The sequence below is a fragment of the Malus sylvestris genome, chromosome 16 (genome assembly GCF_916048215.2).
Source record: "Malus sylvestris chromosome 16, drMalSylv7.2, whole genome shotgun sequence".
Taxonomy (NCBI): domain Eukaryota; kingdom Viridiplantae; phylum Streptophyta; class Magnoliopsida; order Rosales; family Rosaceae; genus Malus; species Malus sylvestris.
The window spans coordinates 21,912,773-21,937,993 of NC_062275.1; the positions used below are offsets into that span (position 1 = coordinate 21,912,773).

A 25,221-nucleotide genomic window follows, 5' to 3' on the forward strand; every position below is an offset into this window, starting at 1 on the left:
ACCTCTTAAAGAAGGTGATCGGTCGAACAAAGAGAGACTGGCACGAAAGAATAAGCGAAGCACTTTGGGCATATACGACGACGCATAGGACTCCTACCCAATCTACCCCTTATTCTCTCGTATATGGCGTGGAAGATGTTCTACCGCTAGAAAGTCAAATCCCCTCACTAAGGATGGCTATACAAGAAGGCTTGACTGATGAAGAGAATGCAAAGTTGCGCCTTCAAGAGTTGGAAGCACTCGACGAAAGAAGGCTCGAAGCTCAACAACACTTGGAATGCTACCAAGCACGGCTATCCAAGGCATTCAACAAGAAGGTCCGCCCAAGGTCTTTCCAAACTAGAGATCTCGTCCTTGCATTACGAAGGCCTATCATCAAAACTCACAAGACAAAAAGCAAGTTCACATCAAAATGGTATGGATCGTACGTAATACAAGAGGTCTACACGAACGGTGCCTACTTAATCATGGCAGAAGACGGCTTGAAGATCGGCCCCATCAATGGCAGATTCTTGAAGCGCTACTAACCCTAAAAGGCGACGACCTAGGCTCCTCGCCTGCATGAGCCTAAACTGCACATGGCACAAAGCTCCTGGCCCGCAAGAGCATAAACTGTGTACGGCAAAATCATCATCAAAATCACCATAAAAAAAATAAAAAAAAATTTCATCGCTCATTTGAACTACGTTATGATTTGATCCCTCTTCAACTGAGGGTACGTAGGCAACTTGAAATTTCAAAACTTCAAGTACAGTCACATCACCAACAAAAACACAAACACTTTGAAGAATAAAAAGCAAATTCAAACTATGAATACTTTATTTCTTTAAAGGAATGATTTGGTTACAAAGCCGTATTACAAAGGTGGAGCTCACATTTTTTCTAAAGAGGAATGATATCCTATGCCAATTCAAGCACCCACCAAGAAACCCAATCGTGCTATCGTCAAGCCACTCACGAGTGTATATTACTATTAGCAAGTCAATAATGGAAAAGGAAATGGGTGATAGTGACAAAATGATGCTTCCAGTCACCATTTAAAAGGAAATGGGTGCACTAGTCACCATCTAAAAAGAAGTGGGTGCATAGGGAAGTAATACATCTTAGTCAGATATACGTTTTATTTGTGTTTCAACACAACATACTGAATAAAATAAAGTATGTCCATTAATATCTTTAAGAAATTACAAGTGCGTAAAAAATAAATAAATAAATAAAAAAAAAAGAGAAAAGCAAAAAGGGAAAAGACAGAAACTTCACAATGGTTGTTCACGTGAAGCCTCAGCGCTCGGTTGAACCCTAGAAGAAGAAGGCACTAAAGATTGATCATGTGGCGCCTCAATGATCGATCGAACGCCAGAAAGCGAAGGCAAAAGGTGCTTCTGGAAGAAAGCCACAAACTTCTGATGGTCGCTTTGAATCCGACCTTCAGACGCCTACAGATGATCAAGCTTTCTCTTCATGCTCGTTGAATAATCATTTGCAAGCATGCGCAACTCTCGATTCTCGCGCTTGAGATGTTTGATCTCTCGTCTAAGGCTTTCAACCTCGGCCGTCAATGATTCAACTTGGCGAGTTCGAGCAAGTATACGCTGGCCCATGTTGGACACAGAGCCCGCGCACTGAACGCTGAAAGCCAGGGAGTCTTGGACAACCAACTCATCAGACCGCCTAAAAAACAACCTATTATCTCTAAGAGTGAGGAGGTTCCTAGCTACGATCGTAGCCGTTGTTGCATCCCTCATCACGGAGTCTTCAACTATAAGAGGGTTATTTGAAGATATGAAGGACGGGCACCATATATCACCTTGACGCGGCACGCCCGCATCGCTCCCAAGACTTAAATCTAAGCAAATGTTGAAAGGAGAAGCCATTTTCAGAAATGATAAAAGAAAAAGGTTGGATGAAGCAAAATCTCAGAAATGCAGCAGGGATAATTTTTTACGGGCATTCAATCTTCAAAGTGTGCACGTTGAATACAATTGACACCTCTTTAAAAAAGGAGAGGCAGCACAACCACTTGTTCAAAAATTGAAGAGACACCACTCTCCGAATTTCAAAACCTGGATTTTCCTGCGTAAAGTCCGTCGACACTTTTTAGACACAATCTCAGCTTTCGGCTATCACGTGTAACTTTGTCAAAAATCACTGACAAAGTTGAAAATGTGTGAAGTTCATTATGTCAACTACCGCACTTCTGCTGACAAGCGTGGGTGACAAGGCCACATTCGCACCACTACCTGCTGTTGGAAAACCCCTATATAGGTCGACCTTCACCCTCTATGGCAAGGCACACATCCAAAACGCCTAACTCTTCTTCTTCCTTGCCAAGAATGCATCTGCAACCAAACCTCTCACCATACTCAGCTTTCTTCCTCCCTGAAAATACAAACGCTTGACTCTTCTTCCTTGCCAAGAACACATCTGCAACTAAAACCTCTCACCATACTCATCTTTCTTCCTCCTTGGAAACACCTTTTCAACCCAGTCGCACCAGAGTAAAGGTATCTCATATCACTAGGGTTGAGAGCAAGAGTATCTCATAGCATGCTTTCTCCCTATCCTTTTCTTTGTCCTCCCTCTTCACTGCAGGACAAGGAGAAAGAGAGCAATCAGCCGACACTTGGCATCAACCTTCCGACTTGGAACCGACTGCCTGGAACCCCTTCCCTGATTGCTCACCTAGCCGTGCTCTCGAATACTCATCTTCAACATCTTATGCTTCCTCTTCGTCTACCATATCTGCCTGGAAAACAGATGATGCAGGTGAAGATGATGCTTCGAAGCATGTGGAGACAAGCGCAACGAATACATGTGCTGATCGTCCGTTACTTCTTCAAAAGCAAAAGTATCTCATATCATTGGGGTCAAAAGCAAAGGTATCTCATATCATGCTCTTCCCCCATCTTCTCATCTATCTTTGCTCTTGCCTGCAGAACAAGGAGAAAAGAAGAAATCAGTCGGAAACTGAAATTAAACGTCCAATCAGGAACTGATTGCCCGGAACCTTTGCCTGGTTACTTACCTAGCGTTGCTCTCGAGTGCTCATCTTCAACTGCTGATATGTCTCGAACTCCCTCAGTGAATGCTTCAGGAGTGTGGATCTGTTGACATCGGCTCTTTGCACTGAAGCTGCTAAGCATGAGTGAGTCGCTGAGAGGTGGTGCTCCGAAGAACCATTTAAAGGCAAAGGGTTGCACACCACTTCAACTATGCAAAAGAAACAAGCAGAAAAGAATACAACACAACGAGCTGGAACAAATCATGTAGCACGAAGCCCTTCCCCGCATAATCGCATAATCCAGACGGAGGAGTTCAAGTAAAGATCCAAGCTAGACACCGTTGCTCTAACCAAGAGCTCGAGAAGCTTCAACAACCTTTCGCTGGCACCGTCACCAAAGAGCAAAGTCTCGATAATCCTTAAAGATCAAGTCACCAACTGGAAGAAGAGCCCATCAATCTTGAAGATCATACCGTTGACCAAACTGCTCAGGGTTCATATGAAAATGCTGCGAACTTCCTTGATCTTTCAAAGCATGCGTGTCCTGAAACTGCTTGTGGTCATGTTTAAGTTCGACATCAAGCCTCAACGGCTCTTAAAGAAATCACAAGGCCGATTCAAGATCAAGTGCCCACCACCCTTGAATCAAATCCAATTCAAGATTAAGTCTGTGGAAAGTCCTTTGGAGGAAACCAGAAAACTCCTCCAGCCTAGTTCAAGATCAAAGCTGTGGAAAGTCAACAAGCGCAACAAAATACGTGCCGATTCATTCACTACCAAAGCCAAAGATCATCTACCACGTAAAGCTCCTTGTGGTCCGAATTCAAAGTTCAAGATCAAGCCTCGACGGCCCTTGAAGAAATTTCAAACAAAATTCAAGAACAAGCCTTAACGGCATTTGAAGAAATTACCAGCCCAGTTCAAGATTAAGCTTCAACGGTCCTTGGATCGACAACTACATTAAGGGACTTCAAAGAGCATCTTCTACATGTAACAAGCACATGTATGCAATGCGCCTTGAAGTGGGGGCATTTGTAGACATTGAAATTTCGGTGGCATAAATGTTAGCCATTGCATTAAGGTTGCATTTGTAAACATTGAAATTTTGGTGAAATAAATGTTGACCATTATATTAAAATTACAACCTTCATTCACATCACCTACATCATACACTAAGTTCACCTACAACATCCACCCAAGTTCACCTACATTATACACTAAGTTCACCTACAACATCCACCCAAGTTCACCTCCAACATCCACCAAAATTCACCTACAACTTCCACCAAAACAAATGGATGGTGGTGATTCATTCCCAAAGCCTATAACTAGGCTCCTCCATCAAAGAATCAAGGAGAGGATTTTACATACACTTTCTCTACTCCCAAATTGGAAGAGAATTCACACCACACCAAAGCCTTGAAGCCTCGAAACTCTAAAGCTTTCAAGCAAATTCTGAAGAATCAAGAAAGCCCTCTTCGTTCTTTGTCAAAATCCTCATTCAAGATCAAGCTCCAACGGCCCTTGAAGAAACTTCCACTAATTCAAGATCAAGCCCCGACGGCCCTTGAAGAAAGTGTTCATCATTCATCATCCGTTCATCCTAAAGATCAAGCCCCGACGGCCCCTTGGATCAACAACAACAAATCTACCCATTACAAAGATAGAATCAGAGGCTAAATTTGTAGAAGAGATTGTAACCCCTAAATCATTAATACAAATATTATTTTGTACACGTTGTTCTTGTTTCAGGAATCTCGTGTTTACAGGCTTATCATGAAGCCTAAGAATTTGCCAGAGCCTACACTGAAGGCACATTTGTTGGGGTTCAACCTCATTCGATACCTCTTTAGAATGGTGAAAGTTTCAGATAGGTTGGTGATGTGTTGGTCAGCATGTTTGCTCTTGACTAGCATATCATCAACATAAACTTCCATGCTCTTCCCAATCTGTTCGACGAACATTGAATTGACCAGTCTCTGATAAGTTGCTCCTGCATTCTTTAGGCCGAAGGACATGACTTTATAGCAATATAGTTCCCTGTCAGTAGTGGAGGCTGTGTGTTCTTGGTCCGGAGGGTTCATGAGGATTTGTTGTATCCTGAGTAAGCATCCATGAAGCTCAGGAGTTCACACCCTGCCGTAGAGTCTATAAGTCTGTCTATGAAAGGAAAAGGAAAGCTATCATTCGGGCACCCTTTGTTTAGGTCGGTGTAATTGACACACATTCTCCACAAGACCTTTTGGAGCAAAAGACTTTCTTTGGTCGGATTTTTCTTAACAAAGACCACATTTTCTACCCATGTTGGGTAATTGACTTTGCGGACGAAGCCTATGCCTTTGAGTTTTTCAACTTCTGCCTTCATTGCTTCGTATCGTTCAGCGTCATAAGATATTCGCTTCTGTTTCACCAGCTTGGTCTTGGGGTCAATACTCAAGCAATGACATATGATATCGGGAAATATGCCTGGCATGTCCTCGTATGACTAGGCGAAGACCTCAGTGTTCTCTTGCAAAAAAGATATCAATGTCAATCAAATTGATGGTTACAAGGTGGTGCCAATCTTCACCATGCGATATGGATAATCTTTTGAGATAGAAACCTTCTCCAACACTTCAGCGGGTTATGCTTGCTGGGTGAAAGAGTCGTCTCAAGGATCGTCAGGTTGACTGTTGCCACTGTGAAGATCCAAGAAGATCCAAGTTGACTTCATTCGGGCTGGTCTTTATGACTTGGTCATGTATAGAAAGGGTTTCCTTGGGCACAGGCATGTGCTGTTGCTTGACCGAAGTGTTGTAACATGATCGTGCACTAAGTTGATCTCCTCTGATGTAACCATTGCCATAGAGGGTTGGAAATTTCATCAACAACATATGTGTGGATACCATGGCCTTGAGATCATTGATGCTTGTGCGTCCAAAGATGACATTGTATGTCGTTGGGCAATCAACCACCAGGAAGTTAGTGGTAATGGTAGCTGTGTAAGGGCAGGTACGAATGGTGAAAGGTAGGTGTATGCTCCCTAAAGGTTGCACGATATCACCGGAGAAGCTTATCAGAGGAGAAATCGGGCGATCAAGCAACTGTTCAGCTACATTAAGTGCCCTGAAAGCTTCACCAAACATGATATTGACCAAAGCCCCCGTGTCTACCAGGATTCATCGTACTTCAAAGTTGGCTAAGTGAGCTTCCACGATCAGTAGGTCATTGTAAGGGTAGATGATACCTCTTTCTTCCTCAGGGTAGAAACATATTGGATCCCAGTTAGGCTTTTGATACTTGCCTCCCCTTATGTCTTCCACGTGAAACACTTGGTGACAAGGCCTTAAAGTTCGTTCGCTGTTTTTCATGGCTCTGTTGGAAGATTCATATATGGGTGTGCCGCCGCTTATAGAATAAATCACATCCACTTGGCATTGGTTATGGTTATAAATCACATTCACATGGCGTTGGCTAGGTTATCCCTTGAAGGATGAAGGAGGAATTGATCAATTTTTCCTTCACGCGCCAAAGCTTCAATATGATCACGAAGGGTGATACATTTCTTGCCGTCATGGCCGTTATGCTCGTGGTAGTAGCAAAACGTGCCCGTGTTCTCCGTGGGCTTGTCACCTGACTGCCTCGACATTGGTTTCGATATCAGGTGTGCTATGCTGGGGTAAATGGCCACGCATGTGGCATTCAAAGGTGTGTATGTGTCATACATCGGGGTAGGGTTTGTCCTGACACGTGCTTGGCCCACTATGTTGACTGCCTAGGGGCGGGCATTATCGTGGCGATACCTTTGGTTATCACAATAGTGTCCCTTACTCCTTTTACTAAAATAAAACTGGTGAGGATGGAAATCTTTCCTTTTGCCCTGAGGTTGATATGTCTGTTGACTTGGCGAAGTATTAAGTAAGGCAGGGAGAGGCACCGTTGTCATTTGGAAGGTCGAGGTTTTCTCATTTGGTTAGATCTGGCTTCCACTCCCTACTTGCTGATAAGGGGTGGCTGTGGGGGGTTTCCCTTGATATGTCCTTGCCTCGGCGGAGGCATGGTTGTAAGCCTGTGTCATCACCTCAGAGTAAGTCTTCCAAGTGTTGGCATTGATCATGTACTTAAAGAAACAGTCACGTAGTCTTGCCGTGAAGGCTTTGAGGGCAGTTTTATCGTCTGCCTCGGCACAATGGGAATACTCATGGCTGAAACGGCCAACATACATACGTAATGACTCGTCTGGCTTTTGGAGAATAGTGTACAAGTCATCCGCAGAGTGCAAGCGATCGGTTTGGAAATTGTGTTGAGAAACAAACAGTTTCCTCAATTCCTTAAATGAGTCTACCGTCTCAGGTGGAAGACGATAATACCAGTTTAGAGCTCCGCCAGAGAGGGTGGAGGGGAAGAGAAGACATCGCTTTTCGTCGGTGTGCATCTGGTATGCCATGGTGGACTCAAAGAGGTTAAGGTGTTCAATCAGGTCCTCCTTTCCAGTATAGAGTTGCAAGCCAAGCTTCTGCTTTGTCTTTGTTTAGAGGGGGTGTTGAAGATCCTCCTTGTAAGAGGGCCAAGCCCAGGTTGGTTCCAATAAGGTATCTCAGCTTGTCGTTTGGCCTTCAACTTGTTTACTTCCTTAAGGAGCTGTAGGACAAGAGGGTCCTGAGTGGAGTCGTGTACCACTGGAGCTTTCTTTCGTAAGTTTCCATCCCCTCTTGTAAGTAGGAAGGTTTGATCAAGAGCATGTGATTTTTTCCTGGACTCGCCGTACTGACTTCCAAGGTATGTCTATTGGAACATCTCTAAGTCCCCTATACCTTCGTGTTTCTCTAGGACTTGTTGCCCCTTCCCCAAATTGGTAGTCGGCCTGGGACATAGGAGGGGACCAAGTCTTTCAGAGACCCTTGGGTCATTGATCTTTGAGCTTACATGGATGAGATTGTCTCGACGTTGCTTTAAGAAGTCTCGACAGTCGCGAAAGACGACTTTCTATCCTTTCACTCCTTCTGTAAGAATGTGTCTTCCCCCACTTCTCCTGCTTCAGGTTGAAACAGCTGGGTTGAGAGAAGTCTCATGTTGATCAATGTTTTGATGATTAGCTCGCTCCTCATAAGGGATACCCATGTCGAAGGAAGGTGACCCTCCGTGTTGGGGGGCACCAAGATGATGGTTAATGTCCATAGGGGTAACGAGCTTGCGTGTTTAAGTACGCCTAGTTTCGTGGAGCGTCTCAAAGAGCTTCTGTTATTGCTCTTGGAGGACCTCATTCTTCATTGCTATCTTGTTATTCTGAGCTTCTAGCACATCGGCTTTAGCTTGAAGAACAACCCTCTTTCCTTCCTTCTTTCTTTGCCTCGCACCAAGTGCAAGAGGGGTATCATTCTGCATATTGTGGCTTCTTTCGCTCCCCATGTTTGAGAGGGATGCCTAGTCAAAAGAGAGTGTACGAATGGTGGAAACCACATTGACAAAGCTGAAGAGAATGGGAATAAGTGTCGTTCCCAGAGACGATGCCAAATGTTGATGCACAAAATCAGTGAGGACTTTGGTACAACAAAAAGTGTTAAGTTTATGACCTTCGCTAGATTGCTCCGGTCACTGGTGTGGATAAGTATGTAAATGGATAGAGACAGGGAAGCAAACACAAGATGTACATGGTTCAACTAGATTGGCTACGTCCACGGAGTAGAGGAGTTCTCATTAATTGTGAAGGGTTTATACAAGTACATAGGTTCAAGCTCTCATTTAGTGAGTACTAGTGAATGATTTAGTACAAATGACATTAGGAAATATTGTGAGAGAATGATCTCTATTTATAGAAGAGAGTTTCTAGTTTCATTCTGACATTGACACGTGTCGTGTTGTGATTGGCTTCTGATGTTGACACGTGTCACGCTATGATTGGCTTCTGATGTCGACACGTGTCGCGCTGTGATTGGTCTCCTGGTTGGAGGGAAACTCTTCTGGATCCTTGACGGTATAACGTTGACCAGTGCTCAGTAGTTTCGGGATTAGTCAAGTATGGTACAAACATCTGGTACTGAGTTTCCTTGAGTAGAAGAAGCTTATGACTTATGAGCTACAATAGCAAGTTGTCGACAATGCAGATCATATGGCAGAAGCGTATGCACAACGATAAATGGTTCCTTATTGTTTAGAGCACAACTTTATTTTAGAGAGAAAAGACACTGCTCTCTCATCAATTTGGTTCTATAAACATTTTTCATGTTGGTTTACAGGAGCCAATCATTGTTACATACGTATAAACCTATTTTTCTGCATTTGGAATTGAACAATTTCATATATATATGGCTCTCTCCTTAACCAACCAATATCAGAAGAACAAATATAGATTTTTTTTTTCCAAAACTTTTACTATTATTAAGGGGAGGGGGAGAGTACGAAACTATTATTTTGGAGAGGGGGGGGGGGAGTTTTGAACTTGGAATGCATAGCTAGGTAAAAACCAACACCCTATACACCAAGATATTGGACCACAAGCATTAAGCTCACTATGTCTAGACGTCAACCCATTCAGCGAACTAAACTTGTCAATTCGATCTGATTCTGCTGTCCCAACAAAAAATGATATCCTTAACCGAATGCAGCAGATGAATAGCAAAGCATCTAAGATGGAAAGTGCAAGCGGTTCTCCGGTGATTCAAGTGCTTGTTAAGCCAGAAGCCAGAAGTTTTTGTGGGTCTTTGTATTGAGAAGGTAGCCTCCGTTTTGGCCCTTTTTCTGTACTCCCACACAAGTGCAACTGCTTTTATCAATCAGATACTCTGCTGTGTCTACTGGTTTTGCCCCTCGCGTGGAACCTCCAGGCCTCCTGTAACTGTTTGATGTACACAAAACAAAGAAATGAGAGAATTACCAAATAATTCAAGCTGATCAATCTTCCTATGGCACTTCACATGAGCATTTTCATAAGATTTGGGAGTTGAAGAATTTCTAATTTTGAATTTAATTCTCTGCTTAATTGTAATTTTCATTTTACAAACTAAAGGTCATACATCCATATATAGCACAATCTTTGGGCTAATTTTCGTTTGGGGACTACTTTTGTGAAAAGCACTTCTGCTCATGAATACTTTTTCTGGAATTGTTCTCTAGAAACCCTGGAGAAGCATAAGCATCAAGTGCTTCTTCAGAAGCTACCAACTGTGCCCAAAAGAGGTTTTGGTTGTCAAAAACGCACATTTGGGCATTTTAGAAGCAGTCCTAAACACGCTCGACTTAAAACTGAAAATCAAACAATGCTATGGTAAGTATATCAATCAACGTCGATATTCGTTGTAAAATGCAATGTAATTATTTGAGTGTATGAGAAAACACACCCTAAGATAACTGTAGAAAGACTCCGTCGTTGCCCTATAACAAGGACATTCACCCCAAGAACCTTGCTTTGATCTAGAATAATACTTGCTTTGTCCTTGCCTTCCATTAGTGCCACCTTCTCTACCCGCACACGCACTTTTGGTTTTGCAAGTTTGCATGCATTCTTCATTTCTTCAAGAAACTCCGTGTTCCCTAAGCTTCCTTCTACAGATGCGGTGGTGGAGCAGCCCCTAGGTCTTCTAAGGAACGTTGTTATTGTGTAACGCCATGAATTAGGGTTTTCAATATGGAAGAGGATCAATTCATCGTTCTCGAGAACCGCTTTAGAGAGTGCATATTGGAGTGCACCTGCTGACTCTTGTGTTGGATCTGCTACCACCATTATTCTCCGTGGCGATGCATTACGTCCATAGTCCATGTCCAGCAGGTATTGATACACCACCATCAACTGCCACCACCACCGTCACCACCCCGGTTGCTACCACCAAGTACAACCAGAAAACCCCAAGGGGTTTTGCATGTAAGAAGTTTCTTGTTCATGATTATTATTAATTAATTAGGGGAGTCTGTTACACCCATCCCTCCGGACCCGGACAATTTCCAGCGAAGCTCCTGCGGGAAACCATTTGAGATTGAAATGTTAGCTAAAAGTCTAACACATAAAACTTTCTTCTTCCTTTTATTTCAAACAGAATAATATTCTTTTAGTTATGTTTGTTATTCTTCTTTTCTTGGCCTGTGCATGCATTCAGATTTAAAGTAGCTTCGAGCCACTAAAGTTCAACAATTTTAAGGTTACAACTTGAAAATATCTGTCACTTGCTAAAAATAAACCTTGAAATATATTTATCTGCCACTACTAACGCAACAAGTTACTTACCAACAAACAACAACCGTAAAGCAACCACAAAATACGAAGATAACGAGGAAAAGAAAAACTCTTCAAGAGCTCAATTGGAGAAAGAAATAAAAATTTCCTCATCAATCTACTTATTATGCTCTGATTGATTTTTAATTATGAAATTCTTTAATGTTACAAATAAGTTGAGTCTTCTCTAAAATATTGAGTTTCCAGTGTTTTTCTCTAAAAGTGTAATATTATCAAGCACTTATGCAATCTCTATGTACATTTCCTTTGTAATTTTCCTCGTTTTTCATTTTTTACTTTACAAATAAAATATTGTCACAATGTGGTATTTATGGTCAACTCAACATGTTTCCTGCTTGCATTCTTATGTATTTTTTTAAAGAATAAAATCCAGAATGTATTTTAAATAATGGGAGCTTACAAAATCAAAATGCAAAAGGGTATGTACTCTTCACATTACAAACACACTACTCAACAAGATTTAATCAACAAAAATACAAGGAAATAAATCTGAAAAACAAACTGTCTTGTGTGCTTCCAGAAGTTATTGCTTTCGTTCAGATTTGCTATTTTAGCCGTGAAGTTGACTTCAAAGAGAGCTAGAATGATGGATTTAGCCTGCTTAATGATAATTACACAAACGCGAGAGCTAAAACGACCAAGGTGAGCGTGCCGGAGTGGTTATCGGGCATGACTAGAAATCATGTGGGCTCTGCCCGCGCAGGTTCGAATCCTGCCGCTCACGTTTTTTTACAGATGCTTCCATTGAGAAGTGGTTTTTTTTTTTTTTTTTTTTTTTTTATACTATCCAAATACAAGACTTCCAAAAAGTAAGGAGTTAATAGGCTAGACGTTGTACGCTGATGATGTGGGTCGCGATAGAAAATCATTCTGAAAAAAAATAAAAAATAAAAAAAAATAAAAAACTGAGGTTATTTTGCCCCTCCCTGCACATGTCTAATAAAAAAATGACTCGGCTTCTCGACCCTCCCACTTCCCATACATTCATATCCTCTTCTATTTTGTACGGTCACGATTAAGCTACGTTAACATTTTATATTGATTTTTTATAAAGATAATAAGACAAAAAACAATAGTAATATAAAATGTTGACCTGACTTAACTATGACCACACAAATAGAAGGAGATGAGAGTGAATATGAAGTGGGAGAGCAGAGAAGCCAGGTTCATAAAAATAAATAAATCCCCTGCACATGCTACAACCTCCAAAGTAGAAAAAACGCAAGACACATGATATCACTTCAAGTTAATCTCCCAATGAAGTTTTTCCTTGCAATCCTTGAAAATCTTTAATCCAATTATCTCCCATATAATTCGTCGTACCGTCATAACCTTCATCAGGAAAGAAATCCAATAAAAGTAATACAGCCAAAGCGGCAAAAACAAGATCATTAGATATAAAACAAAAAGCAAAGCATCATGTAACTGTTCGAAAACTCAAATTGAATAATACATAATAATCAAGTTCCACCAATGTAAAACTCAATAAGGAAGACAGTTCATACCACTAAACTATAAAGAAAACGGACAGAGAAATGAAGGTAACCGCACCAAGTTTATTCCTTGAACCAATACATTTTTCAGTAACAAAACAGAGAGTGCTGTAAACTAATCCAACAAATCTGGGCTAAGTGAGAGTAGGATGAGAGAGAGAGAGAGAGAGAGAGAGAGAGAGAGTTTAATTCATGAAAGAATGTGTCTCTAAATTCTAACTCAAAGGCACCACTGTGATCGAGTTACAGGATGCACCCCACCGTAGCCAAGGCAACGATTCCCTTTACTCTCAGTCTCTCTAGGGTTGCATTAATTTGCATGGCATTGGCATCGTTTCCAAATCATTGTATCCCTACACTGACAGACACCATACACGTTATATACACACCCCACGGCCACCACCATCTCTCATCATCCATCAACTGTACGTGCTGTCACTATTAATTGTTAGAAAACAGTGTTGTCCTTTCAACAAGATGGATACTGGATCGGTCTTGCTCTTTCTTGCAGTGGCTGCTATAATCTTCTTTTGCCCATTAATCATGGGACCGCTGAACCCTCCGGCGCTCCCGCTGATGGTTGCCTTCGCAATGGTTTTAGGAGCCGTCTGGATCGCTCTGAACCATGCATCTAAGTGATGAATATGATGCCAGTGGCAGAGTTATGTTATATGTGTACTCCTCTATGCATGCACAGACTGCATGAGAAATAATAATAATAATAAAAGAATAATAATTTTGTTATTGGCTTAATTTGTTTATTGGTCCCTTAACTTTTCTTTAGCTTCTGTAGCCCCTTAAGTTTGTGGTCAAATTTGTAAAGTTTTCCTTCTATTTTATTTCATGTTCGGGGAGAGATTTACGAGTTGGGCTAACTCCGAGTGCAACCAAATCCCATAGAAAATTTAATAGAAAAAGTACCACTTCTTACTAATAATTCGATACATATTGTCTTTTGTTCTTAACTTATACAGTGACGACTGTGACATATTTGCATTAGCTTAGGTTACTTTGAAAGGTTTTATCGTTTATATGTCTCGACGTTTTTTTTTTTTTCTTCCTCAATTTGCAAATTATGTCTTCTTACCCTGTAGTTTGATTCACACATTTACAAATTCAAGGGGAAAGAAATTAAGCTCCTTATTGTTTGGAAGGTTCAAGTCTGTACACAAAACCGACCACTGGTCCACTGGGGCTAACTTTTGGTCTCCAATGAAGATGGATCAAATCCTCGCTTTCAGGAGAATCCATTCTCCTTAAATCTTCATACATAAAGCTACAAGATTTACGAGTTTTATATTTAATTTCTTTTATATATATACATGCATACAACAAACATGGCTTTTGAGAGTAAAATCTAAGACTCTCTACTTACAGTGGGAAATATTACCGAATTTTACAAGTATAACTTGGTTAGAATTATGATAGACTAGGATTCAATGTTATCGAAGGACAAACTCATCTTCCCACTAAAAAGATAAATAAACTCAAAACCTATTTTATTAAAAGAAATTTTTTCAGTGTGACCGGGACACAGGGTAAGCTATATGTCATTTTACAATTAAAGGAAAAAGCATTTATTGGTTTTTTTTCTTTCTCAAAGTTATTTATTTATTTTGAGGTTAATCTTTTGGGAGCCTTACTTATAGAGACACAAATATATACCATATTTCACACAACTCTACACCTTTTAAAATATTACAAGGAGAGACAAAAAACCCAATAACAGAAAACTAAGCCCAAGAAAAAAAGAAAGGACCGACTAAATTACGGCCCATACCCCTCAACTATAACTGTTAATAAACGGACACGTTAACCACTACACGACAAAAAATTATAAAACTAACTGGTTTCCCTTTTCCCTTATTCAATACCCGCGGTTTCATCTTCCCCAAACCTATTATTTCAAATTCCTTTCAAGCAAAAGATACTTCCCTAGAAAAAAGACCCTAAAATCTCCATAGTTTCCGACACTTTCAAGCCAGATTTTGGGTAATTGATTCACAAAGTTCAGCTGGATTTCCAGAAAGATCAGTGCTTCAAAGCTTTTCCTACTACTCAAAATCGTTCGTTTGCATGATTATATTTTGAACTACGTCAAAAATGAATGCATTATCAAGTGTTTTTGCACTTGTTTTTGCAAGAGACACTTTTCAAAGCTGTAAAAAACGCATGCATTATCAAGTGTTTTATGCACTTGATTTTACAAAAAATTCAGTGTTCCAGTTCGAGAAAAAACTATTTCAATGTTATAGATGTTTCAGTTTCGTTTTTTAGTTTTTATGTATATTGATTCTTCAACAACATCTGAAAAAGAAAATGAATATGCGTCTAAATTTTGTGAGTAAAAACATTAACCGTCTAGCTCGATGCTGCACTTTGAACTGATGTTGTACTTTGAACTGATGTTGCACTTTGTAAATTAATTATGGTTCTACTTTCTGTTTGTAAATTGGTTCTGCACATAAATATGTTGTAGAAAAAGAAAAAAGGAATCTGCATCAAGCTTGTGTACAACCAATTTTGCATCTACCTTGTTTGCTAATTGATGCTACATCTACTTGGCCGCTAAGTGATACTGCATCTACTTGCGCACTAAGTGATGTTGTACATGGCTTGTGCGTTAAGTGATGTTGCATAAAGTTTGTGTGCTTACTGATGCTACATCTAGCTTGTGTGCCTAGCATTTGTCCTTTTGCATCTAGTTTGTCATTTATATGACTTCATATTATTTGATTAAAAATTATACTCATTATCATTTCATTTTTTTTATGAAGATGATGCCAAAAGTAAAACATTTTGCAATAAAAAAAATCAGCTCCAAAATCTCTTGCTATAAAGCGTCCGGTGACAAATGATACGTATGTTCAAATAAGACTAAATCTCTTAGCCTTTGCATAACTAATACAAGAGATCAAGCCAAAACTTGATGAAAAACCAAAAGTCTTGGCATTCATATATAAGTCACATTTTGGCAGACTAATGAAAACTTACATAAAAGGTGAATTACAAATGAAGAAATCAGACTGGATGTCATACATATAGTGAACTGGTAAACACTGAAAAGGGAGTGTTTAAATTCAAAAATGGATATTGCAAATTAAATGATGATGATGTCTAACGCATATTTAGGATCCCAAACCGAGGCAGAGAAGCCCCTCAGTGAACAAGAGACTCAAGAATCTCAAAGCCGAAAGAAAACATATTTGTTGATAAATACTTCTCAGACAAGAATCAATACAAGAGAAATTGCACAAGAAATTAAAGTTCATTTGATACTGGGACAACAAAAGGGAATCAAGATGCAACCTGCCTTATAATTCTATATTTGCTTAACACAAATCTACTTAAGAGCTCAGCAGGGAAACTCCCTTGGAGTTTGGCAAAGAATTGCAACTCCATCGATAACATAAATCAGTACAATTGGGCCAAGGAAGTAGCAAGATACTTGATGAAATCAATCAATAGAACAAAAAAGAGAAAAAGTGGCAAACAACCAACTGTCAATGGCGTTGTTGTATTTCTATTGGTAAGCAAACAAAAACTAATAAAAAAAAAATCAGTTTTTGTCTTATTTTACAAAAATATACAAATTTCTAACTTTTATTTTGTCTACGGTATTGGATTTGTGATCACACCACAATCATCAAACCAGTAGAAGGAAATGAGAAACGCTTGCCAATAGTAGTGAAGTGGGATTTGGCAGTTCTACACGAAAAAATCTATAAAGAAGCAAATGAAAATTTGAAGGTAAAGCTAATACTGCATATACTTTTATGTAAAATATGATTCTACATGTACTTTGTGTGAAAAGATATTTTGCATGTGCCTATTGTGTGTTGTTTTCAAACAAAGTATAAAAAAAACATAACTCTTTAACCTTTCACAGATGGACAATGCAAAACCAATTGAAGAGTTAATTGAACATTGCTTAGAAGATGATGATACGACTTTGTCGATCTTCCACCTACATCAAAAAAGAGGAAAATGGAAAAGCAAGTAGCTAAAAAGGGACCAAAAGCTAAGAAAGCTAAAACGTCAAAAAAATTGGTGCTTGAACATGGAGATCCTGAAGAAGATGAAACGATAGTGGGACCTGAGCAAGGTATAAAATATCGATGATATCGAAAATATCGGCAGTCCAAAAACACGGAAATTTCGATGGAAATATTGGGATATTATCGATATCGATAAAAATTTAATAAAAACCACGGAAATTGTAAGAAAAACTTGGAAATTTTTATTGAAATTTTGCAGGATGTTTATTTAGTCAATTATCTATTAGTTTATCATAAAAAATCGGAAGGAAATGCATTGCATGATAGATATAACTGATTTAAGTTGATTATATAGCGAGCTGGCAAACATTGTGAGTGTAGAAAATATGTAGTAATTAATTAAAGAAGTTTAAACACACCATAATCATTTATATATAATGAATTAGTACAATATTTTACATTTTATACATTGCATGGTAAGATACATGAGTGACTTAGCAAGGTCTAAAATATCGATGATATCATAAATATCGGTAGTCCAAAAACACGGAAATTTCGATGGAAATATCGGGATATTATGGATATTTTAGACCATGGACCTGAGCAAGTAGCCAAGAAAGATGAAACCGTAGTGGCACCTAAGCATAAAAAAGGTGATACTGATGATAAGATGATTGACGTTCAACATCAAAAAGAGGATGATGATGAAAGAACTATTTCAGATGTGCCGAAAAAAGGCTATAATCAAACAGATGATGAAGATATTCAAACGACACTGGCTGCGTGGAAGATAAAAACACAAAGTCAGGATAAGCTAAAAAGTCAAGATGATGACCTAGCAGTTAAAATGGTAAATCCAAAAACAAGCTAATTCTACTTAAAATTTGTGTTTATATTTTATATAAAATCATGAGTTTGCCATAAAAAAATATATATATATAAATGCCATCAACTGAATGATTCTGGTATAACTGATGTTGCATACTAAGTTTGGCATAACTGATGCTGCATACTAATTTTTATCACTGATGATGAATACTAATTCTTGTATAAGCAATAATGCATGCTAAAAACTTATATAAGTAATGATGCACACTAAAAAAATTTTAAAAATAATGATGCATACCAATTCTTATATAACTAAAATAATGATGCTGCATTATTATTCTGCTATAACTTGAAGCTTTGTGATTATAATCCATAACTGATACAGCATAATTATTCTACTATAAATCTGAAGCTTCGTCATTATAATCCATAACTAATGCTGCATACTAAATCTTTGTCATTTAATTCTTGATTTTGAATACCATCAAGAGGAAAAGGGTGGAGAACAAAATGAAAATGAAGATCACTTTGACACACTGGTTGATAGTCAGAGTATCTTTGGCACCCAAATTCCAAATGAGCAAGTCCAAGATGACCCAAATGTTGCACATGATTCTGCCTATCCAACTGTTGAAAATGAAGAAAAAAATGCAGACATCACAGAGAAAGACGCGACTAAAATTGATAAGGTGATCAGTAATGTGTTTAATTTCTAAATAGAAGAGGCGGTACAAAAAGAGGCTCCAAGTACATCAATTGAAGAATCAATTCCTTGTTGGAAGTATGCCCACAAAGCCACTCATTTGATGTAATAGCTTTTTGGAATACTTAATGTATTAAACTTTTATATGTTTAATGGAGGGCAAAGCTTATTGTTAATCACTATTTATTGTATCATGTGTTTAAGCAATAAGGGAATCCAAGGGATGTATTTGATCTAAGAGACAAGTGATCTAAGTGAGTTAGATTATCGAGACCATTCTCTTATGTTCATTCCTAAAACGTTCCTAGCCATAGGATTGCCAATTGGGCATTGACAATCCACTAAGGTTAGTATGTGTTATGTTGACTCAAGCGTGAGTATGACTAGTCTCAAGTCATTTGGTGTTGGACACTAAGACAAACACATAGGTGCTCGAAAGAGTAATCGAGTACACTGAACTACGATCAAAAGAGAGTTTGAACATACATGTCATGTATGAACTCTAAAGTTGCAATATGCAAAGTAGTCCTTTGACCTGAGGCATCATAGATGTCTAATGGTTAGGTCCTTGATCTTTGATCATGTCAAACAGCATTCCATCGGAGTGTCCACGACATTGTTGGGGTCAAGCTATCTAGTCATGTAGGCATATGAATGCACAACAAGGGATCTCTAACCTTCCATGGTGGAAGGAGAATACTCTAAGATATGATTCTAAAGTCTTTGGCCAAAACATATGAATATGACTTAGGAAGTTTGTTCCAAATCATATTCAAGGGAATCATATAGAGATGTATCACATTGGATAGTAGACATGAAACAAACTATTACTCAAACAATGTGATTAAGAGTATTGTATTAGAGAATGACCGTATTGCATTGTAGTTGCAACTGGATAGGTTCTCCAACCAATTCTACTTAGCTTGGGTAACCATGACATACTGCTAGGTGTCACTCATGGTTTGTGGAAGCCCTAAATCATTAGCAAAACACTAATGTTGTTAAAGAGTAAAGAAGGATGAGCTTGGAGGTGACTTGAAGGCCCTCCACTTGGGTGAATCCCTTGTGTAAACAAGGATGAGCTTCAAGGGTAAAGAAACTCTAAATTTTTACTTCTCTTTAATATTGTTAAAGAGTTTATTGGTTCACCATATACTAGGCTTTGAAAGTCATGGGTTTTATGAATTGTTTTTGAATGCATGTCTACTTTAAAGTGTTAATAGCTTGCATATGTATTCAAATGTTCATACTTGTTCTTAGCTAGGACAAAATTTTTCCTTCATTCCTCTAGTGGAAGAAGTGGCAATGCAAAAAGAGCCTCCAAGTACTTCAATCCAAGAATCAGTTCCTGTAGTGCAAGAAAAGGCAATGAAAATAGTGGCTCCAAACACCTCAATTCCTCAAATCCTAGTTCACCAACATAGACAAGAAGCAAATGTAGAATCAGTCCCTCCACTGCTAGTTCAAGCTAAGGAACAAGAAGGAAATATAGCATCTGTTCCTCAACTGCTAGTTCACCCCGAAGAGTCGACAATTAAGACAAGTAAGTAACAAACATTCTATGAATTGCTTCTTGCTCCACTTACGGTTGAAGAAAAATGGGAATGTGAAAATTCAGAAAAGGAATTAACACAAGAAGAGCTGTCTTAAAGCCAAACAGATCTGGCAGAGTACTGGAAAATAAGGGTAAAACTTTGGCTTCAGATGTTGAATAATACTATCAACACATGCCACTTCAAGAATTCTGTTATTGAGAAAATTGTTGAAGAGAAGGATGCTTTGCCAAACGATAATAAGGACTTGCAAAAAGAAAACAAGAAGTTGGAAAAAGAGAAAAAAAATTGGAAAAGCAGAAAAGTGAACTTGAGAAGAAGAACACTACATTGGGGCAATAAAAGAAAAATGGGAAGAAGAAAAGAATGAGTTGCAAGAAAAGAACAAATGATGGCTGAGTAACAAGAATTACCTTGAATGGTAGCAAGAAAAGTCCTACAAGAAGCAATGTGAACTAAATGCAATAAACAAGGAAAAAATGGAAAGAAAAAAAAAAGATAGAAATTTCAAATTCTAAAAGCTGAGAAGATTTCTCTAGAAGAATTGGTGAAGAAGCAACAAGAATAATTTTTTGAGCTAAACAAGACCTTGGATTTCATCAATGAGGTTGCAATAGAAAAAGAAGAGAAAACTAAGAAACATGTTCATTAAGATTCTGCTACTGATTCTACAATTGAAAGCGAAGTTGTTAAAACTAGGGATAAAATCGTAATTGTCTCTGATCAAGAGGTAGATATCCAGTCAAAACAAGTTCAACAAACTCCAGAATAAGTACCAACATAATCTCAAACACCCGTTCAACCTCAAACTCGAACAATGGTCAGACTTATCAAGCAAAATGCCAAAAAAGAAGAAGAGGGATATGCATTTCTATTACACTACCATGGAGAAAACAAGAGAATCAAATAAGTGGAAAGGACATCCATCGTACTTTCGCCTACCCACAATGGACAAAAAAGTCATCAACATTTTCTAGGAAAAAGCACTAGTGTAAGAAAACTTTACAGTTAAATCTATAATTTTTGTTATGCATTAACATATTTCTATGTATATTGTATTTCAGGGACATATATTAGTCATCAACTGCAAATAAGTTCAACTACTATGACAATATTGTGATAAAAGAAGATATATATGGATTCCTTGGAGATGACAGAGTTACAAATGTTGTGATTGATGCACACAACTACATTCTCAGGGACCAAGAAAGCAATTTGGATCATCAAAACTTCTACTTCTCGGTCAATCTCTTTTTAAGTTATAAATATTGAATTTAGATAAAAATCTATTCAATGTCGTTGAAACTGCATACTGATGTTTCATACACATGTCCACATTGATGCTACATACTGATTGTCCATATACTAATTATGTTCTTGATAACAGATGAACTTCACCAATTATGAAAATGACGAAGCCAAGATGAAAGAATTAAAGCACAGTTTGGGGGAACAATTAAACGAACAAATGGGAGTTGCGCGAAAAATCTTTATAACTCTTCTAAATCAATAACACTACACATTGCTTGTGTTCGATGCAAAGGAGAGGCATTTCAATTTTTACAACTCTAATAGAAAAAACCTCCAAGAAGGTGAAACAAACATGCACAATGACAATGCATATAAAGTGGTATGTCTAAATTCATTATTGCTTATATTTTCAGTGATTTCCTAGTACATTTTTCAAACATACGTTTAATCTGTATACAGGTCAAAATAGTTGAAGAATGGTACAACAACAGAGACATATTATTCCATTTTCCATTGAATGAAAGGAAATGTTCAACAAATGACTACATCAAAAGAAGTCTTACAAATGCAACTTTTGAGATGGATGAACAATGTCCAATCCAGCTTGGATCATAAGTATAATTGTGTATTTTGATTGTTTTAATTGAATTACTATTCTTGGTTACATATTTAAGGTTAAACTAATTTTTGCAATGAATAAGATAGTAAAATGATTCTGACTAAATATTAATGTTGTTGGAATCCTTAAAATTTGTTGATTATGAATAAATGTTCAGTGATAAAATGATTGTACACTAATCATTAGATTCCGTATAAAATACTAATTATGCATACTGAATGAGTCTATTATAACTGATGCTGCATATTGAAGCTGTATACTTAGTCTGCTTTAACTGATGTTATATGCTAATTTTATTTTTCCATAACTAATGTTGCATCAGTCTGTTTTAACTGATGTTGCATGCTAATTATATTCTTCCATAACTGATCCAAAAATACATAAAGACACGATCTACAACTTTTGAATGAGGTTTGAGGCTTACCTTAGCCGGAGAACGTGAAAACTCATGGGAAAACTTGGGGAACAATGCAACTGCACTGTGTAACGATGGAAGAGGTGTTTGGGGGGTTCCTTGTTCATTTTGAGTTTGTGGTTTCAACCAGGGAAGAGGTGATGGTGTTGGTGTCATTGATGTTGTTGTTGTTGTAGGTGTAGTACCCTCAGGGAGGGTAGTTTTTGTGAGAGGAAAGGGATGGCCAAGAGGTGAGGGAGAGAGTTTGAGAGAGTGAGAGTGTTTATAAAGAGAGGGAGAGCTTGATATTTTCAGAAAAGGGGAGGGGGACTCACGGGTACAAGGGGAAACATGTGGGGCCTAGCGGCTCACAAAACAATGTCACTAAAGACGAAACACAAATTATCCAAAAAACGTTCGATGTTTCGATATGAAAAATCTTCGTTATAACTCCAAATTCAACTCCGTTTGCGCCTACAAGTTCATGGCGATGAGTACAATATGAATAAACTAAGAAAAATAGTAATGCGCATCACAATGAGATGGTCAACAAAAGCCAACTCAAGGGTAATTCGGTAATTTCATAAGTCCAACAATACGACAATATAACAAATTAAGGACGGGGTTTCACAACTCTCAATTCAAAACTGTCTCCCATACTCACACTCATCTCACACCCACCTCATCACCTATATCTCCCCCATCTCTCACTCTCGCAATTGATTTAAGGTTAGTTTTTTTTTATTTGTTTAATTGTGTAAAATTAATTAGTGTTGTTTGTTGTAGGTTTGTGATTTGATTACAATAAAATTAAAAGAAGGTATGTATTTGTCTCTTAATTTATTTTTAGTAAGTTTTAATATATTCAAAGGAAAACTAATGAAAAGTCCAAAAAAAATTTAGTTTTAATGAAAAATGACAAACAAATGAGCAGTGAATAGTATCAGGGAAAGGTAAAAATGTGGTTTTTCGTTAGAAGTAAACAGTACCAGGACTGTTTCATTAAAACTCCCTTTATTCAATTGTGATATATATATATATATATATATATATATATCATTGTGTGTGTGTGTGTGTGTTGAAATTGTTGGTTTTGTGAAAATTTGAGTTTGTGTTATTAAAACATATGTAGCTTAGGTGAATTTAATTTGTGTAGCATTAGCCTAGAAAAACATATTGTGAAATTTGTTAAAATTTCATAACCATTTATATGAAGTTAATTATGTAGATTAAATTTGTATAATATATTCCAAAAAAAACGTAGACTTGTTTGAGAGTCTGTTGGATGTGCGTGTAGACACAATATGTGTCTTCACAACCTAACTGCTTCTTGAAATGTGCATTTCGAACAGTCCAAGAGTGCACTAATATGCGTTTAGGGGTTTGCGATTAACGTGGCTAAGTTTCGATCATGAAAATTCGATTGTATCCCTGTAATGTTCTTAAAGTGCATACTAGATATTTGTTCATAATACATACGTTGTGCACTTGGGGAACCCTAAGTTGATGCTGCCAAATTTTTTATGATAAAAAATAGCTACCTCAATCGCAAACTGCAACATAGAAAGTGCACTTACAAATGATATATGATCATTACCAGACATATGAGGGGATGATCAATCGTATATCAATTTGTTGTGATGACTAAATTCTCTCAAAACAGGCACAATGGGATCACGAGTGGCCGAAGCAGCATACCTTGTTCTTTTGGTACGCTAGAAGGGTATGCTACTTAGGTCATTGAATAAGGCTGCCCTGGGATCACTAGTTGCATAGCAAGCCTAAAGCATTTGATGGGAAAACAAAGTTTGTCCTAGACTAAGAGAATGATCTGGAGATGAGCTATTGCCCAAGTTGAATAGTCTCAAATTTAGAGAAGAACTGAGACTAGTGGAACAACTAAATTCCACTAAAAGGAGTATATTTTTTTACTTTGAATGCTGGTCGGAATTAAGAGAATGATCTGGAGATGAGCTATTGCCCAAGTTGAATAGTCTCAAATTTAGAGAAGAACCGAGACTAGTGGAACAACTAAATTCCACTAAAAGGAGTATATTTTTTTACTTTGAATGCTGGTCGGAATTGAAAATCAGAGACATTACTGATCCCAAGCATATTGAGAAGAATGCTTGCAACAATATGGTGGGAATGATTCTGCCTATCAAGGTAAAATCGAAGGACACCACGAATACTTGTATTGGCATACAAGAAATGGGGATAAGGTATAACATGTGGCCGGAATTAGTCAATTGTAAATACAATAAGGGATATGCCAATTCTACTTACAAGATGACTGGTAAGAGAAGATTCTTGAATGGGTTACAAAGTGTGAAATTTCGAGACGAGTATGCTAATATTATATCAAGACACGTTAAAATCGACAGTGAGATATTGTCAAGTTTAAAGAGTCAAGACTATCTTGTGTTACTGCATTTCCTATTGATATTTGGCCCTACTTGGAAGACATGGTTCTTAAGACGATTGTATATCGATTCTTCTAGCAACTATGTGCTAAAATGTTGTGAAAGTCGGACATAGATGACATGATTGAAGATATTGTGTACATTCTATGCCATCTAGAGCAAATATATCCACTGACATTTTTCACGAGTAGGGTTCATGTAATGATATATATGGCAGATGAGGCAAAACTTGCTGGGATAGTGCATAATTGTTGGATGTATCCAATTGAGAGGTAGCCTTGTCATTACGCTTGTTAATACTTTTTATCCAATGATTGAAAGTAAAGACTCTCATAATGTTGATATTTTTTAGACTATTGGATAGTTACAAGCGGTTCATTTAGCAATAGGACATCACCCGAAGAATCCATAATTGGTCGAAACTAGTGTCAGTTACAAGCGATTAGTACAAAATCGCTTACCTTTTGTGTGAAGTACCTTTGGAATATTGGAACTTCCTTTAACAAGTGTCAGTGCAATTTTGACGTGGGTGAGCCGGTCGAAACTATTTGTCTTTGCTCAACCTGCACGCCTATTCGGTGACTTGGAGGCGGCTCATTAGTTCATATTAAATAGCTGCGGTGAAGTTTGGTCATTCCTCAAACAACATGAGGCATTGATGAAGACCCAATATCCTTTACGTTGGGTTAAAATGGACGAACAATTCGTTTCACATTGGTTTGCTCAGCATGTAAGTCTTTTAATTTTTACAT

General features: G+C 38.1%; 1 protein-coding gene and 1 non-coding gene across 2 annotated transcripts; one reads left to right on the plus strand and one right to left on the minus strand.

The window, feature by feature from the left end:
• Positions 1–9,649: 9,649 nt before the first annotated feature.
• On the minus strand, positions 9,650–10,786 carry LOC126606684 (uncharacterized). The gene is made up of 2 exons (XM_050274056.1): positions 10,318–10,786; positions 9,650–9,815 (listed from the first exon to the last, which is right to left on the minus strand). The coding sequence occupies exons 1-2, from the start codon at positions 10,761–10,763 to the stop codon at positions 9,650–9,652; spliced, it is 612 nt and encodes a 203-aa protein (XP_050130013.1). The 5' UTR covers positions 10,764–10,786.
• Positions 10,787–11,849: 1,063 nt separating this feature from the next.
• Positions 11,850–11,931, plus strand: TRNAS-AGA (transfer RNA serine (anticodon AGA)). The gene has a single exon. It is a non-coding gene; the product is annotated as a tRNA-Ser (tRNA).
• Positions 11,932–25,221: the final 13,290 nt, after the last annotated feature.

Bases quoted from the DNA above. Each gene is read 5' to 3' on its own strand.
- LOC126606684 (XM_050274056.1), bottom strand. From the start codon at position 10,763: ATGGTGGTGTATCAATACCTGCTGGACATGGACTATGGACGTAATGCA. The intron at 9,816-10,317 runs GTGTGTTTTCTC...TACATCAAACAG, and splicing joins CTTTCTACAGTTATCTTAGG to TTACAGGAGGCCTGGAGGTT.